Source organism: Pomacea canaliculata, linkage group LG2 (genome assembly GCF_003073045.1).
Source record: "Pomacea canaliculata isolate SZHN2017 linkage group LG2, ASM307304v1, whole genome shotgun sequence".
NCBI classification, from domain to species: Eukaryota; Metazoa; Mollusca; class Gastropoda; order Architaenioglossa; family Ampullariidae; genus Pomacea; species Pomacea canaliculata.
The window spans coordinates 13,246,644-13,264,059 of record NC_037591.1 but is presented as its reverse complement, the minus strand read 5'-3'; the positions used below and the strand labels follow the sequence as shown (position 1 = coordinate 13,264,059).

Sequence of the window (17,416 nt, the reverse complement as noted above, 5' to 3'; positions counted from 1 at the left end):
AAAAAAAACATTGCCACAAAACTAAATCCTTTTTTATAAATTAATAAATCTTGATTTTTGCAGTGTGTGCATATTAGGGTAAAATTTGTTCTATTGGCAAGAGGTGTATATCTAAGCTATTGCATAACAATACTGGTTAAAAATAACATCAATAATTGTGGAAAAGCAACGTTAAAGCAAACTAACAAAAAAGCATTTACGTCATGATTAATTATGTCATGGTTTATGCTCGAATCCTGCTATATTCTGCATGGTGATTTATATCCTATTATACACATAATAACAAGTCAGGTAAATTATTAAAATCTAAAAAACATTGGCCAAGAAACTACATTCCTATACATTGATGTAGTAAAAACTCATCTCTTAATTTCAGGGAGGTAATTATTTCAACACTACATTATACATTGTGATGAAGATAACATTTGATAGCTAGTTATATAACTTATAAAACAACAATGATGGACTAATAATTATCTGATAGTCATAAGTTACTTCAGTAACAGCAGGCATTAAAGCAACTTCTTGCTGTCTGTGACATTTAATCACATTTTTGCCCAGTAATATGTAATTCTTGCAGTGATATGTAATTCTTAAATGAGCTATGTATTAAATGCACAATTATTTAAAAATACTACATTTGTGGTGAGCACACACCACTGCTGAGTGATCAGTCTGTTAATAGCAAGTACATGTAACTTATTATGATTTTTTTTTTTTCCCTTCATGATTGATCCATTGTCTGAAACATGAAGCTAAAAACAGACTGGTCACATCAGCAATGCTGGTCAGAGCATTGGGAAAAGCCTACCTCCCCCTCCTGAAAGTACAGGAGTTAGGGTTGGGTAGCCGGCTCGCAGCTAAACTCAAAACTTAACCCCCCCTCCAAAATTTTTTTTTTATTCACACTTAATTGGCAATAAACCCTTAAAAAATATTTAATAGTGATGATTTTATTCTTTGTGTGTGTGCGTGCACATGTGTGAGATGAGCATTGAAATTTTACAAACACAAGTCAACAGCTATTGGGATATTGTCCACAGAATGCAAAATTTGTTGAAAACATGCACGAAAAAATGGCATTTCCAGTTTTCTAGTATTCATGTGCACAAAATAAAACAAGGCAATGTAACATTAGGGTGAACCCACATGCTGAGGAATGCAATGTTCACAACCTATATCAAAAGATGCATCAGTGGTGACAAATATGCCAGGAAAAAAAAAACCCTTAATAGTCACTGTCCCACATGGGGGGGGGGAGGGGGATGCAACAATGAGCAAAATTTAAAGACAAAGGTACATCAGGAATGGATAACTTGTCACATTTCTATTCCATGCTAAATTTTGTAGGTCTGTTTACATCACAATCACAAAATATGATGTCCCAGACACTGATTCATCTGAAAAATAAATCCAACAAGGAAGACATTTCACCTGAAATGTGAAACCACCACCACCACCACCACATGGGGTAAATTTGAGAGTGATGGTATGGAAATTAAGGGAGGAGGGGGTAGGGATTTGTTGCGTTTACTTGGAAGAAGTCTGAAGGTCTAGTGAGAAACTTTTTTCCTATAAAATTTCTATCCCTAATAATGCAGAGGGTTAATGCCAAGGAGGTTAAAAGCTGATATGGCTTTATTTCCCTATTCATGCATTTACTGTAGTTAACAAAAATGTGGGATGATTGACAGCAGGTGAGAAGCAGATCTTACTGATCTAGTCCTCAGTGTAGCCTAGCATTGTTTTTAAAAAAGAGTATTGAGCAGAGGGAAAAGAATGGGGAAGAGGGTAGTGTAAAAGCATGTCCAGTGAAGAACAGGGATAAATGACAGTTGATATCATTAGAAAGGACAATCCTCTAAGCATTCCAGTAGCGTTACCAAGTCTGTGAAAAAAGCTTAATATAACTTTATGAATCCACATTTATTACCATTATGTAAATGATAGGACTCGATAAACTGAATCCAGTTGGAAATGTCATCAGATACTTGCTTCACTGGTCGAGAAACTGCCTTCTATCACCCTTGAAAAAAAATTACGCTTGTGCTGATGTGGAAAAATGACAACATCAGGTGGTGACTCCAAACATGGGAATTTTTAAATTTTGATCAATCTTCACCAATTCTGTCTCCAAATATTATAAACTGCCATGGTCTGATCACTGATGCAAATTAAAATATATCAGTTTGCAGTTTACACCACCCAGTAATTTTCAGGCACAGGCAGTTCAAAGAAATTTGCTAGGGAAAATAAACCCCACAAACTTTACATAAATATGCACATAGATGCAGAAATCACCTTTTAGTCCCTGTTAGCGCTCATGTACTTTAATGGTCAATGGTTGAGATGTACGAATTACACACTCTCAGTGACATGAGATGTACGATATACACTCAGTGACTGATATGGGCAACTGGTGAGGAATTTCCAGCTGCCAAGAGTTTGAAACCACTGTTTCTATTGACTGCAGCTTCACTTCAAAGACCAGCTATAAATGAGTGAAGAGCATTTCTCACCAACTAGAGTTATTCGATGGAATGCAACCACCTCTTTCCACGTCCTCTTTTATAATATTGGTAAATCAGTATTGAAAACTGCTGGGTGATTAAGAGACAGAAACTCCAATTATGCTCTTGAGATACTATAAAGCTCAAGAATAATTTGTCGAAAGCATACAAAGTAGACATGTTTGAGAAAATTTACTTATGCAAACAACATTTAAAATGCAGGAATTATAGTGACATCTGTACACAAAACTAGAGGAAAGAAAACAAGCATTTTCTTCCCTCACCAAGATTTCTCAGTCCTTAATGTGTTAGTGAAATTGCGCTATCAAATCTGGATGAAGACTACCTAGTTACTTAATGTGAGGTCTTAGTTTCAATGGCACTGTTACTGTAAAAATCTAAGTGAAGATCAGCTATTTTCCTGGTTAGCTTCTCCTCTATCTCCATCCCCCTGTGTTCTTCTTCATCTGAGAGAGCAAGAAGTTCTTCTTTGTCCTTTGTTACCAGTATAACTTCTTTCTTTCTTGTATCCAAAACATTAGCTACAACAAGCTGCAATACAAACAACAGATAATGAAATAATAAACAGTTTAAGAGTATGTAGTCCTTAAGCAGTAAAACTACTCTGTCAAGCATTTAAAAAGTTGCAGTTTCTTTGAAATGTACACGTATGATCCTGATAAGTTATTGAAAGCAAGTAAGCTGCAAATACTAGAGAAAATTATCTCTTGAGGGCATTCAGTGCAAAGAGGAAAAAAAGATTCAGCAAAGAATATTACTCATCCTGGTCATAAAAGTTCTAACGCAGTGGTGCCCAACCTATTCTCACCTGAGGGCCGCACTGGACATGACAAAATCTCACGGGCCAGAAGAAGGCGATTTTGCCACAATTGTGATGTTAACGAAATGATGTGTCTTGTGAAAATGAGCCGGCTGAATATGGCCTGAGTGCTGTAGGTTGGGCACCCCTGTTCTAAGGAGTCTAGGTGAAAAAACTCTAAGATGTTTGACAGAGTGGGATCTTTTCAATGCAATAAAAGTCTTAAAACCCTGAACTTCTTAATGTCATTCTTGTTCAAAAATAATCACTGCAATGAGCAAATAATTAAGAAATACATGAAAATTGCAGATGTCCAACCTTATGCTCGTACTGTTCCAGGGCTTTCTTTGCTTTGCCAATCAGAATACTCTTATCTGTTTCAAGCTATTAAAGAAAAAAACAACAACATAGATACAAACAGGATCAAAAGCAACTAGTCAGTATAGACATATTTAAACATGCACAATTACAATTGCACGTTGGATGTAATTACACAATCTGCTAGCTTTTCTTAAAAATAAGAGAAGGACAATGCATGATGCACATTAGAGAGGCATAAAAAGAAAAAAAATGTTCCTTTTGGAGGAAGCTCTTCCAAGTCTGGCAAACCCCCTTACCACAGCAGATGGGAGACTAAAATTAATCAGCAAAGATCAAAGGCAGCAAAAGAAGAGTATTGAGCTCCTTTCAGGTCATGCCCTGGACGGTTTAACCCACTTATAGTTCACAGACCCTACTTCCGTAAATCTAAAGGACTCAGTTTTGTTTTTTTTGTTTTTTTAAAGAGTCAAACTTTATGCATATACAGGGCAAGAGAAATCACTATAGTAACAATAAGAGCAAATGTTGCTGAAGACATTACATAAACGAGCAATCTCCAGGGAAATTAAAGTGGATCACAGCTGATGACCATAATCATGCTCTCATTACTTGGTTTCTCTTCATTAAAAGAGAGAGAAAGTAACAGTATGAAAAATATTTCCAGACCTATTTCAGCAGTTTGGAGATAATTAAAACAATTTTCTCTTCCTCTTTTAGATAATTGTTGAAAAAAATATTTACCTTCCTGCACAACTTTATTTACTTATCCCATTCTGTCCATTCAATGTCACTAAAATGTATCAATAGCAACCCCCCACCCTTTCAAACAAACAAAAAAAAAAACAGCCAAACTAATTTTTTTCGCCAGTCGGCTGAATGTAGTTATTCTTTTGCAATGCTCAGCTATATATGTGATTCTATTTCTACTTTAGCAAAGTTAACTTAAGAAAAAGAAAATACCATTGGATGCAAAAGCTTCCAGAAAAATTAATGCTTACTGAACAATGATGCCAGTTTGGGTAACATCACCCATTCCCATCCTACTGCCCCTCTACAGCAACTGGCCCTACTGCCTTCAATCAGGATAATATTAGGAAAGATAAAGGCCAAGGGAGTAAATCCTTACAGCAAGTAGTGATGCTAAAATGGCATCAATGAACTAAGGTGAGAGAAGACAAATGCTTCCAAAAACATAACCCTAGAAGAAGGACTGGACAATTGACTCTAATGAAACATGCCAGACTAGTTGAAGCCCAGATAAACAATAATCACATGCCCCTACAGGAACCAAATAGTTTTTAGTTTATTAGTTTAGTTACTCCTTGAGGAGCATAGGGCCACAACAACACCTTGCGAATGGACCTGTAGTTTGTGGCAGCCCCCTCCCCCCACCCCTCAGTTGGGCCCAAGTGGTTCCAACGTCCTTTGCCTTGCTCTCTACTGTTCTTTTCCAAGTCTGCTTTGGCCTCCTAACTCTCCTCTTCCCCTTAGGGTTCCAGTCTGCCTGGCAATGATATCAGCTGGTTTGCGCAGGGTGTGTCCAATCCAGCCCCATTTGCTCTTTTTGATGTCTTGGCTAGTGGTATTCTGGTTGGTTCTTTTTCACAGGCTGCTGTTGGAGATTTCAAGCCATCTTATTTCTAGAATATGGCATAAGTATCAGTTGGTAAAGTTCTGGAAGTTATTGTTGATGGCATTTGTTACACTTCAGGTTTCAGAACCATACAGTAGGACTATGCAGCTTTTGATGTCATCGTTCACTCCACCATCCTTATTAACAATGCTCACCAGATACACAAAGCGATTTGGAATTCCTGCTTGTTGATTCTCATCACTTTAGTCTTCTTTCTGTTTACATTTATGCCAGTCTTCTCTGCTACCTCTGCTAGATTGCTCGCTCAGGAACCAATTAAACTACCAATAAAGCAGAAAAATTTTCCATTGGTAAGTACATTACACCATTGTAACAAGGGGAAAGAACTGGGTTAGAAATATAAACATGAGCATCAAGATCACAACAGCAATAGCAACGACATCCAGGCTGGAAGGTGTTTAGTGAAGCAGCTTCATAAGTCATGGATTGGTCATTCGTTGAAGGAGCCACTCGAGTGGTTATCTATGTCAACTGATGCATCTATCCAGAGACAACAATTAAGTACCAAGAGACCAGCAAAACTGTCAATGGATGACATTCAAGGGATGTGTATAATCACTTTCACACTATGGTCCAACCAGAAACAGAACAATGTGGGAGTCAGTTCTCCCCAAAACCTGAAAAAGCAGGAACCTGTAATGACAGCCACATAAGTCAAATCTAAGATCAATAGAAGTAACTGTAAGTAGTCCATTTTATTTAGGGAATGGCATGACTCTTTAATTTTAATGTCACTTACTAGATGAATCAGGTAAACAAATTTGTTGGATGAGTTAAGCCTCAACTGACAACCTTTAGCTCTAAAGTCATACATTAACCACAAAAGTTGAGAATCTCCTTGATGTTGGAAAAAGACTTTCCCAAGGTACAAAGGATGTTCTACTAATTTAAGGTAAATGTGGAGCTGTGTGCTAATAAACAGAAGAATATTTGTAACTATTCCCTCATATGCACATGCAACACTTTGAAACATCACCACAGATCTGTAAGTATGCAGAATATATACAAGCTCCCACATCCATGCCAAGTATCTCAAATCAAATAACAAATATAACGTGCTTACTTTAAAAGAGATCACATAAGCATCAGGAACCCAGTCCTTTACCAGAGGTTTTAGCATTTTGGGTACAAGCTCCAGTGACAAGTGTAAAGGTTTTTCTCCTTGGGATTGGATTTTGTGCTCTGGCTGGAATGTATTGAAGACAACCATAAGCCTATATTTAGTCAGTTTAAGTGTTCAACTGTTAACAAAAGAATTAAACAATATCATCTATTTAAACTCTACTCAGAGAACAAGCTGAAAGGAGACAACTAGTATTAAAAGAAATGTTTCAAGCAAAACCATTTATAGATGCATATAGATGGATTTGCAAAACATGCCCACACTTCTCTCCCCTGCACCGTCACCTCTAGCACTTCCCCCATATTGTCAGAAAACCTTGATTGTAAACACATAACACACCATTTGGTCCGAAGGAATGTAGAAGTCAGAAACTGCAGCAGCAAGATAAAGCATCGCTCGAGAGCAGAGTGGCCGCAGAGACTGGCAGGCTACACGCAACAGATGTAGGTAATCACCCAAAGATGTAAAGGACACCAGACAAAGGCGACGGTTTTTCTGGCACTCACTGTAACGCTGAAGGATTGGAAGCAGCTTGACTGTGCTCTCCTGGTTTACTACAAGACAGAAATTGTGCTTAATTTCACAAATTAATTAATATGTTGCATTCAGGGTTTTGGATTGTCTGAATAGCATAGAAATGATGTCAGGAGGGCTGTAACAGAAGCAATAATGGGGGTTATATATAAAACCCAACTTTTCTTCAGGCCTTATTCAGTGTAAGTGATTTGATTAAATTTGACAACAATAAAAATTGTTTTACTAAACACTCACACAACATAAACATGCAAACTAATGTGGAACAATGTCCATCAAACTGAGGGAAGGAAAGCAAATCAGTTATAAAAATATTAAATTATTTTTAAATTAGTTCTGTATTCTTTTTTCCCCATGGGTTAGGGAGGTTTAGGGAGAAACTGAGCCGAGTGCCTGTGTCGGCAGGTCAGTGACTTTTACTTCATAACTACAACCTTCAGGCACTGTGACTCTAAAGGTGGGAGGAATTGGCAGCAAACATTAAGGAGTGGACATACTGGACCTCTTAGAAGCTGCTCAGGAAAGGAAACTATGAAGAACTGTCACTTGCTACCTCCACCCAGTCCTCTTAACAACTAGTTCAGGCCAAGGAAATGAACTGACATCCAAAGGCACTGACATATGCTTCTCTCTACCAATTTTTGTCTTCCTATCAAATTTTGCATGTAATACATGTACATATTTCATGTGTTTCTTATGTAACCAAATTTTTTTCAGGAAAGCAATAATTTTAAGAAACACACATTTCTATAAAAAAAACAATGTCCCTATTTTTCATATCAGTTTAGCATGTTTGGAAGATAAATTTGAAAAGGCACCATAGATGTGACTGTTTGTTTCAGGTGACTGAAGAGCTAAACAGTCCAACATATTGTGCTGCAAATGGCGATGAAAGGGAAGAAGTGATCTTTGACGATGTAGAAAGATGACAGCATATCCATGGTCAAGAAAATATTCTGCTGAGGCAGATCCTCGGGTGCCTATGCTGAAATTGTCAATGAACCGCACAGTTCGACTCTCCAGAGGGACGGTTGTGCCACCTGACTGAAAAGAGACAGTTAAACCTGAAACCATACTTCTCAACAAATGTATAAAGTATAAAAAATAATATATTTAAAATGGCAAAAACTACTCTTTTAAGTAAATGCCTTTACTATACATGCAACAAGGATAGAGACAACAACAACAACAACAAGAAGTCTGTTTTATTTATGAGTACATTATCTAACGATTAGTTTATAATTTGTGGCAGATGGTATTCTTAAAAAAAAGAGTCTTTCTCTCTCTAAATTACTCCCATTTTCTCTTTTGAAGCTTTAATTTATTGTCAAAATGTACTTAAATGCTCGTGGAATATTTGCAAAATCGAACAATTCTTTTTTGCAGAAACCGCACATCCTCGGTGAACTGGTGATTACTGCATATGAGAGCTGTGCAAAAACTAGCGAATTACTGCATATTTCACTTATTACAATTGACATATCCCATTCTTCCCAATACTGATTCATTTCTTCAGCATTTATGTTATTGAGAAAGATTTGTACAAAGCTAGGTGGTGATAGTGTTCATGCTGTTTATATCACGAGATGGTGAGTTGAATCAAAAATAGTTACATTTACTACCATTCTAGAGTCTATTAAATTCAAGAGTCTATTAAATTCATGATAGCTATTTTTATCACCATGAGTAATAACCACTCATTTGCACATGATGTATGACCAATTAAATCTGCTGCCTGCAGGACAATCCATTAGAATATATAACATGGTCCATGTTCCATTGTGTGTTAAAGACTCAAAATTTTATGAGGTACTCATTTTTTTAAGATTTACATACAAAAATCAGTATAAAGATGATCTCAGGTAGGAACAGCTCATTTATGCTTATTAAAAATTTATAGTTTTATCCTTTTATTTTATTTATTAAAAAAATTAATTGGCTGTTTTTGCATTCCAGGGCAACTAGTTCCATTTCATCCTTGTGTTGCAAATGTGTTTAAGAGGTGCTCACTTTTAATTCGCTTCATTAAAAATATACAACGTGTTTTATGCAAGAATTTTCGCATGCAGCGTATAACTGACATTTAAAATCCTTCCTTCGTATGTTTTTGATGTTAGCAGACGATCTCAAAGACTAATTATCTCCCTTCAATACTCAACACCATACACTAGAATATTAACAGTAGAGTACAGGCAGAGAAGCTTACCGTTACAAGGACTAACTTCTGGTCACTGGCTTTATAATATTGTACAAACGAATTGATGATGCATATCTTCTCCTCAAATTTTTCAGGAGGAGCAGTTTTGTTGAAGAAATCGTCGTAGTCAGTGCTACCGGAAGTCATTTTAGGTATGGCCTTCACATTGCAGAAATCTTCTTCCGCTTAACCGACTATATTCTTAACCCTTTATCCTCCGGGACCAACATATAGATCCCGTGTATAGATCTGCAGTGGGGAATAGGCTGGTATGGCCGGATGAGAAATAATGCAATAGAACTTTTTTACCGGTATTTGGCGCACAGCCAAATTATCCAGCCAAGACAGATTATTCAGCTAGGTAAAAGACGCTATATGAGCAGGGGGACGTGCGTCTATTTATACCAACCAATCATGTACACAATAAGAAGCGGCTGAAGACTAAGAAAACAAAAATATTAGAACTGTCCCTTTGCCACAAATTTAGGACATCACCATCTCCAACAGCACTGTCCTACAATAAATAAATAGGAAGTAAAAAGCAGGAGCAACAGCAGCTGCAACCTTATCTTCCCAGATCGAAAGGAACGCATGTAAGTTGTTTTAATTTGCCTTTCACTCCTGCCATGTTTGAAGAAAAGTGTCACACGATGTCCACTTGCATACGCGTCACCTCTCATCAAAGAAAGCAGGTAGCTATACCATAGAGTAGTGAAATAGTAATGAGCGCTTTTATAGCTTTCAAACCACCTGATGCGCCTCATTTACAGCATTGAACAAGCACTTTGATAATCCTGATTAATGTAATGAACAGAACACTAAAAGTGATCGAAGGGTAAGCACTTTTACTACATTGTGCATCACTGCCCTCTGAGATGCGGTCTAGCTTTTCCCTCCATATTTTAAATCAATTACATGCTTATCATTATACTTTCAGGCCTGGAGAAAAACAATGGTTGATTGTTCACGGTTGTTCACCCAAGGCTACTTATGAACATGATGTACCATCGCCAGACTGACTTGAGGGGATTGCTTTGTCTTTGTTGTCTACTTGTGCTTTTTATTTTGGATTGGTTCATGCCAGTGCCAAGTTGCTTCCACTTGTAGATCACTAGTGGTTCTTCCACTAGCTTTCAAGTGTATTGTTCATCAGGAACATCTTGTTAGAGAATCATTTGCTTTAATAAAATTTTCTTCAGTTCTCTACAATTATATAGCTTCTTGTTTCTCATCTATGGGCCGTGCAGTTTTCAAATTTTCTCAGCCACGGACGTTGTACTTCGTCGCGACAGTTTTCGCTTCATGCTCAGGTTTTAGATCTGTGCGTGTACAGGATGTTGACACTGATGAGAAGTGCATTAATTCTGTTTTACTGTAACCTTAGCTTACTGTTCACAACAGAGGAACATTGTTGCATCGTTCCGGGAGGAAGAATAGTTAGAAACTGCCTTAGTGTAGATTAAGATACTTATTAAAACACAATCCTACATGATCATTCGTCAGTTTTATAATTTTATAATGATTTAAACATCTATTAAACGGTTAAAATTGCTGTCAAAAACCCCTAATGTATAACAACTGGGGAAGAACATGGTTTGGCTTTATAATAGATGTGTTGACAAGAAAGAAAACTTTGGTTTGAGCATGATGTAATCGTGTTTGCATGTGCTGAAATTCAGGTATGCATGTGTTCATATGCGCACGTGCAAGATTTTACCGTTACTGTATGAATGAGAACATTTTGGGAGGTTTTCTGTTACAGGGATTTGTCGTCAAGTGAGGAAGACCTTTCATCATCGTCTTCCTCATCGTCTTTATCATCTCTGACTTGTTTTCGAGCGCCTTCAGTGAACGAGGACACACCTCTCGTCTTTATGAGCATTGGGACACATGGACTATTTAATAACGACAAAGACCACGTTCCCGATATTTCTCACATCTGCCTGGTGTACAAGAATAAAAGTTTTTTTAGGTAATTAGAGGTACACGACGTTGAATTTAAAAACGGCTTAGTGATACATTTGGTGATAACAAGCAATCACCTCATTTACTTTCTCGCGATCATGAAGTTTGTCCAGGAGGCGATTAGGGAGATAGACAAGTAGAGAGTCTAAGGGCACAACAACCTTTTCTCCCATTCCCTTCTCCCAATTTTATGAACACAAGTATTGCCGCTGTGAACTATTGTAGGTTTTATTTAGAATCAAAAAGAAAAAAGCTTTGAAATAAGTACTTTATTATGCTTTTAATATATTTTTCTATGAACGTTAGAGGGCAACTAGTCTCCGATCAGTCTTTAAGAGTCTTATGTAGCCTTCAGCTTGTCGTATACTTTCTTTTACTCGTGTGCACGCGCGTGCGTGCGTGTGTGTTTGTGTGTGATCTCAGGTCTTCAAAGAGAAAAGTTTCAAAGAAATGTCTTAACGATTTAATCCAGTGGCTGGATGACGTGAAAGACTCAGCAGACGGGAGAAAGGTCATCTTGCTGGCCCATAATGGCTTTTGCTGTCACTTTAAAGTGCTTTGCCTGAATCTAGATAAATATGAGTAAGTCTTGGTCACTGTTAGCATCTTGTCTCCTGTTTGCAAACATCTGTGGGTAAGTGATGGTTACTTTAACTACTGTTCCGTGTTACAAAGGTTGCTGTTAGCACGACTTCGCGTGAGTCTAACGAGATGTGAACTGGTAGTGATTATTGTTTGTACATGTAGCAGTTCGAGTCTAGAGAAATTGGGGTGTTAGCACATCGAAACACGCACTGTGGTGAGAAAATGGTCATTACCGCTTGAGATGAATTGGTACTTTTGACTCCAGGAAAACAGTTCTAGGGTAACAAAACCAAGATCGAGGAAATCACTCTAAGTACTTATTTAAGTCTTATTTTCGCTAGACTAGAGTATATGATCGAAGTATTTATCCTAAAATATTAATTACATATTTATTTTCAAAACGATATTCAATAAATCTACATTATTCATCAGAACTATATTTCTTGCTGCAACTATTATATATTAGCATTAAATATATATTTTTCGTATTGCTGAACACACACACACAGAGTTGTAGCACAGCAAGGAAAGCGTGGCAAGTGAAACTTATACACGAAATGTTTGTTTCAGGCTCATTAAAGAATCTTTCAAAGTAATCGACGGGTTAGTAGACACCCTGGACCTGGCTCGGAGGTTTATTCCGCAGAAGCGTGTCAGGGACTACAAGCTGACCACTCTTTCCGAGGTCTTCTTAGAATGTGACCCGCCTAAAAAAGCCAAAACAAAAGCGCGTGCACTTCAGAAGATTTTCAAGAGGCAGCTTGCCGATGATTTTAGCAAGGAAGATGTGTATTCATTCAAATGTTTTGTAAAATCCATCACTTAAAACAGGCTATTGGTAGTTTCTGCTGTGTGCAGTTCCTTCTTACATTCATGTATACCCATATACATACAGGCGTACAGAACTTCTAAAGTGTAGTTTAATGTGTTGTATAATATTCTTTTGATAAAGAATTCACTACGCGGGGACTCGAGTCACAACTTTCCAAGTCCTTATATGTGAATCTGTCAAAGTTTTATTTAAACTAAAAACACAAGCAGTATTTTTTATGTGTAAGTTGTCTGTATCATATGCAGACCTTATATTTTGTTGTAACTTAAAATTTTTTTTTAAAACAGACCTAAACTAAGTCGTTCAAGAAAACACAATGTTTTTCTGTTCATATTGCCACATTTCTCCTGAGCTTAACATTTTTGGCAGCCATTTCCTTTTCAATCAAGTGTTTTCTGTTGATGACTGAAGCGCAAGATCGTTCAGTACGAATGACACAGTCACAATTCATTATGTCGCCAGCTCCTCCCATCTCCACACTTTATGATAGAATGTAATTCCACCAAAGTTACCATTACTTGTAATCAAATCACATCTCCTTTTTTTGTATCGTCACCCTCACTTTTCGTCCAGTACTTGTGCTGGATGGTAGCGAGATAACGAGCTGGGCGTCTTTAATTACATGTCTGCGTGCATTTAACATTAAATGATGATCGGCAGTTTAACGGATAAATGTCATGTCTGTACGGCAATGCCTTTCAAAATTAAAGAGGAACTACATAACAGTATTTATTACGAGTATAAATGTAACATCTAGCCAAACTGAAAGAGGAACTACATAACAGTGTTTATTACGGGTATAAATGTAACATCTAGCTAAACTAAAAGATGACAGTAAATAAATGTAAATATGGTCCTGTAACTTTTTTTCCTGGAGTCGTTTGAGAATGAGATAGACTTTACTTTTCTCGGGGAAGCTTCATGCGAGGGTGGCGCCTATCTCCTTTCTCTCTCTCTCTGACTTTTTACCTAGCACTTTATGGAGTGTTATGAGTAATGCTCATGGAATAAATATGTTTTTAATGCACATTTATACTTGCATACTTACTCAAGACAGTCACAAAAACAGTGATTTTAAAGAACTCAATCAAAATTTGAGGTTAGGTTTAAAATATATTGAAAAAGTCAGAATTAAACAATATAAACAAAGTTAACAAACACCGAGGTCTAAGCAGAGCTGATACAATAAAGGCTAGACACATCTTTTATAGGTTTCTTTAAAAATTAAATTTACCAATGAAAAATACGTGCATTTAAGATCTTTTCATACAAGAAACCCGGCGTGCAATTTATGTCTCTAAAATTAATTTAAAACCCATTTTTTGTATGTTTATGATGCAAGTCCTTCGTGCCAATTTTCCATAATTACTAGCAGGCTGTCTCTGAGGTTGTTACCTCCCTTATACAAGTGACGTCTGTAGTAGAATACTAATAAATGCAAAATTTGTAAAGCGCATACTCACGCTCCAAGAACGAAACATGGACAGCATACGAGGGACAGGAAAACAAAGAACATATAAACTATAAAAGAATAAACAACTGTACTAAACAAAGAATAAAATCAAAATATAGAAAACACAAAGAGGAACCAAACAACCAGAGCTGGGAGTAACATGATAATTCACATATTCACAGGCGATCACATTTACATGCATAAAACTTACAACGACAATAACACTTTGGTGCTGGCTTTAAAATACTGTAGTAATGACTTGATGATACCAGTCTTCTTCGTAGGAAAAGTTTTGATGAAGAAATACGTACTTCGTGGCGTGAATCTATTTATATCAGCCAATCAGTGTTTGAACTACGAGTACAAATTTAAACTTTAATACATAAACGGCTGGTGAGCCACTCTGGTTTGTCTTACGTGACCGAAAGGACACAAATGTAAGTTTTCATTTTAAATGCTGTTGGCTTAAATGAAAGATTGCTGTGTGAAATGGTTTTAGCTTGCGATTCTTCTTGATGTTAAGTGATTGTTGGTTTTTTTTTTCCAAAGACGGGATATGTGCCTGCGCTCTTGACCATCTCTAGAATGAAAGGGCAGTCATGACAAAATTCGGAGCTTCAAAATTTAGTAAGGGCGTAATTTTGACAGCTACATCAGATAGCCACACGTGGAAGCATAAAATTAGCCATTGACTCTCCTCTTTTCAATAAACAAAATACTTACAACATACATTATAACTCCAAATCGGAAGTGGGTTGGTGGACCCTAAAACACATCGCGTGGGTGCCAATAAATTATATTCTTCTTGTCGGTGCAGTTGCAAGCCGCTGATTCTTGACCTGGGTTGTGGCGATCAGATTTTTAAAACTATGTAGAGGCGTCAGAAAAGACACAAAGAGGAATCGTGAAACAAACTGTAAAGATGGAGAAGATCATAAATCTGCAGAAGACGAACAGACGGATTAGTCAATTGACTATAATCACAACTAGTGACAACTATGTTGATTGGTGTAAGGAGCAACGATCGCGGAACAAATATGTTTTTAGTACACTTTTAAAGGATTTGAAGGTAGGTGAATGGCGGATATGGAAGGGAAGAGAGTTCCACTGTTTTGTAACACAGTAACTGTAAATCCAATGACCGTAGCCACCACCTTACTATTTATACTTAAAATGCAGAAATGCATGTGTACAATTACGTTTGCACGGTAATTTATTGCCGTTGCAGGACTGAATGGGATTTTCTGTCACAGGGATTTCTTGCCAAGTGAGGAAGATTTCTCTTTATCATCGCTTGAATCATCTCAAGCGTCGTCAGTGGATCTCGATAATGACACGCCGCTCGTCTTCCTGAGCATTGGGACACATGGGCTGTTTAATTACGACACGAATCACGTGCCAGAGCTCTCCCAGATCAGCCTGGTATATCAGAAAAATGAATTTTTTAGGTAATAAACAGCATATCTCAGCCGAGGTTCTCTTCGTCTCACCGTCTCTCCCTACAAAGTATAAGACACAAGCTTTAAGAAGGAAATATGCAGTAATAAGTAGGACATCTAATACAGTACTCTGATAGAGAAGAGCTCTGTTGCTGTTACTGTCGTCGATATCATGTTAATCAACAGAAGGAAAAGGTCTGCAAAAATAATAATTTTTTTTAAGATTTTCTTTTTTTTTCCACATATGTAGGAGATGGCCTCAATTATCACATTTCACTTAGTTGTTACAGTCTTCATTTTAACACAAACCTATGTGCATATACATATTTTAAATAAAAAATAATATATTTATAATATCAGGTCTGTTTCTCGAGAGACTAAGGCAAAGGATGACAAGGAATTGAAGGAATGTCTTATGGATTTGATCCAATGGCTGAATGAGGTGAAAAAATCGGCTGACGGACGAAAAGCCATCTTGCTGGCCCATAACGGCTATCGTTCTCACTTTAAAGTGCTTTGCCTGAGTTTAGAGAGATGTGGGTAAGTGCTAGTCATTGTTAACACATCTTCGCCAAAGTGTAGAATATGTGTGTAGGAATCGGTCATCCTTTGTGTATCATTACAAGAATTGTGTTTTCAAAATGCTCATTACTGTTTGAGGTGGACAAGCTAACACCACACAGTAGTATTTGACCACGGATGTGAGAAGTTCGTGAGTTGACAAAGTGAGGTATGAGTGAAGTAATGATTATAAATTATACGTTTGGGTGTAAGCTCGCAAGGGTTTTAGGTTAGGATAGATACTTTTCTTCCTGAGCTATTAATTATTATTTATTTCTGAAGTATAATTCAACAAACCTATAGTTCTCCGCTGGTCTCAAAACACGTGATTATTTCATTTGTATTACATATATTGACCCTGATTATGGTCTCACGTTCCATGCCACACATACACACACACACACCCAAACACGAGATGACAGAATTGTGTGAAACGAAACAGACACACACAAATTTTGTTTCAGCCTCATTGAAGAATCATTTGATGTCATCGGCGGGTTCTCAGACACCCTGGACATGGCTCAGAAATTTATTTCACGTGAGCGTGTCAAGAACTACCAGCTGATCACTCTCGCCGAGGTCTTCTTAGGATGTGACCCACCTAGCAATGCAAGAGCAAAAGCGCGTGCACTTCAGAAGATTTTCGAGGGGCAGCTTGCTAAGGATTTTAGCGAGGAAGAGGTGTATACGTTCCATAACTTTTTAGAATCCAACATTTAAAGCAACTATAATTGAACTTTGTGATGTTACATTAATTAATTCACACACACAGCATTCAGACATGCATACATATACATTTCGCCCTTTAGTTCCATGCGTTGTGTTGTGGCTTCTTGTATTTCATAATATTAGTACGATCAAGGATTCACAAAATATTGAAAATAATTTCAAACAATCGTCTGAAATCCTTACCCTCACCAAAATTTTAAGCCACTCCCCATGGCTCAAAAGGAATTTTGCAGAGGACTTTTTCCCATCTTCCCCCTATAACCCCAGTTGTTGATTTTCTTGTAAAACTGCTGTGAACGTAACTGCTTCTAATAAGTTCGTATTGATTTACTGTCATTGCGTATTTATATTTTTATTACATAGTTATTTTGCATCTGTGTTGTGGTTGGTAAAAGCACATGACGATCAAATAGGATCATTGCTAATTAAAAACTTCAAAGACAAAATGTTTCTATTTACTGATCCATTACAAACACTTGTCTTAGGTTTACTTTCATTTTCTCAGAGGATTCCGAAAGAACTGTACCACATTTCAACTTCTCAACCACTGAGAGTATTTACTGATTGTAGACAGCAACGGGTCTGTTTTGGCACTAAACCTTTTATCAGAACGTCAAAGAAACGACGAGCTACTGACATTTGGTGTAGCTGCTCAAAGAATGAAAACAATGACATATTCTAGCAAGTAAAAGA

At 37.1% G+C, this 17,416-nt stretch overlaps 2 protein-coding genes and 1 long non-coding RNA gene across 3 annotated transcripts; 2 read left to right on the top strand and 1 right to left on the bottom strand.

Annotated features, from left to right (window-relative positions):
* Window position 1: 1 nt before the first annotated feature.
* Window positions 2-9,340, bottom strand: LOC112557722 (phosphopantothenate--cysteine ligase-like). The gene is made up of 6 exons (XM_025227725.1): window positions 9,169-9,340; window positions 7,781-8,006; window positions 6,768-6,982; window positions 6,369-6,491; window positions 3,649-3,714; window positions 2-3,062 (listed from the first exon to the last, which is right to left on the bottom strand). Exons 1-6 carry the CDS (start codon window positions 9,304-9,306, stop codon window positions 2,865-2,867), a joined length of 966 nt encoding a protein of 321 aa, XP_025083510.1. The 5' UTR covers window positions 9,307-9,340; the 3' UTR covers window positions 2-2,864.
* Window positions 9,341-9,449: 109 nt separating this feature from the next.
* Window positions 9,450-13,397, top strand: LOC112557724. Its single transcript, XR_003097996.1, has 4 exons — window positions 9,450-9,752; window positions 10,922-11,131; window positions 11,548-11,706; window positions 12,280-13,397. It is a non-coding gene; the product is annotated as an uncharacterized LOC112557724 (long non-coding RNA).
* A 954-nt stretch (window positions 13,398-14,351) lies between these two features.
* On the top strand, window positions 14,352-17,169 carry LOC112557356. The gene is made up of 4 exons (XM_025227156.1): window positions 14,352-14,431; window positions 15,248-15,442; window positions 15,794-15,973; window positions 16,459-17,169. Coding segments are annotated over exons 1-4 (633 nt in total). The 5' UTR covers window positions 14,352-14,429; the 3' UTR covers window positions 16,715-17,169.
* The last annotated feature ends 247 nt before the right edge of the window (window positions 17,170-17,416 follow it).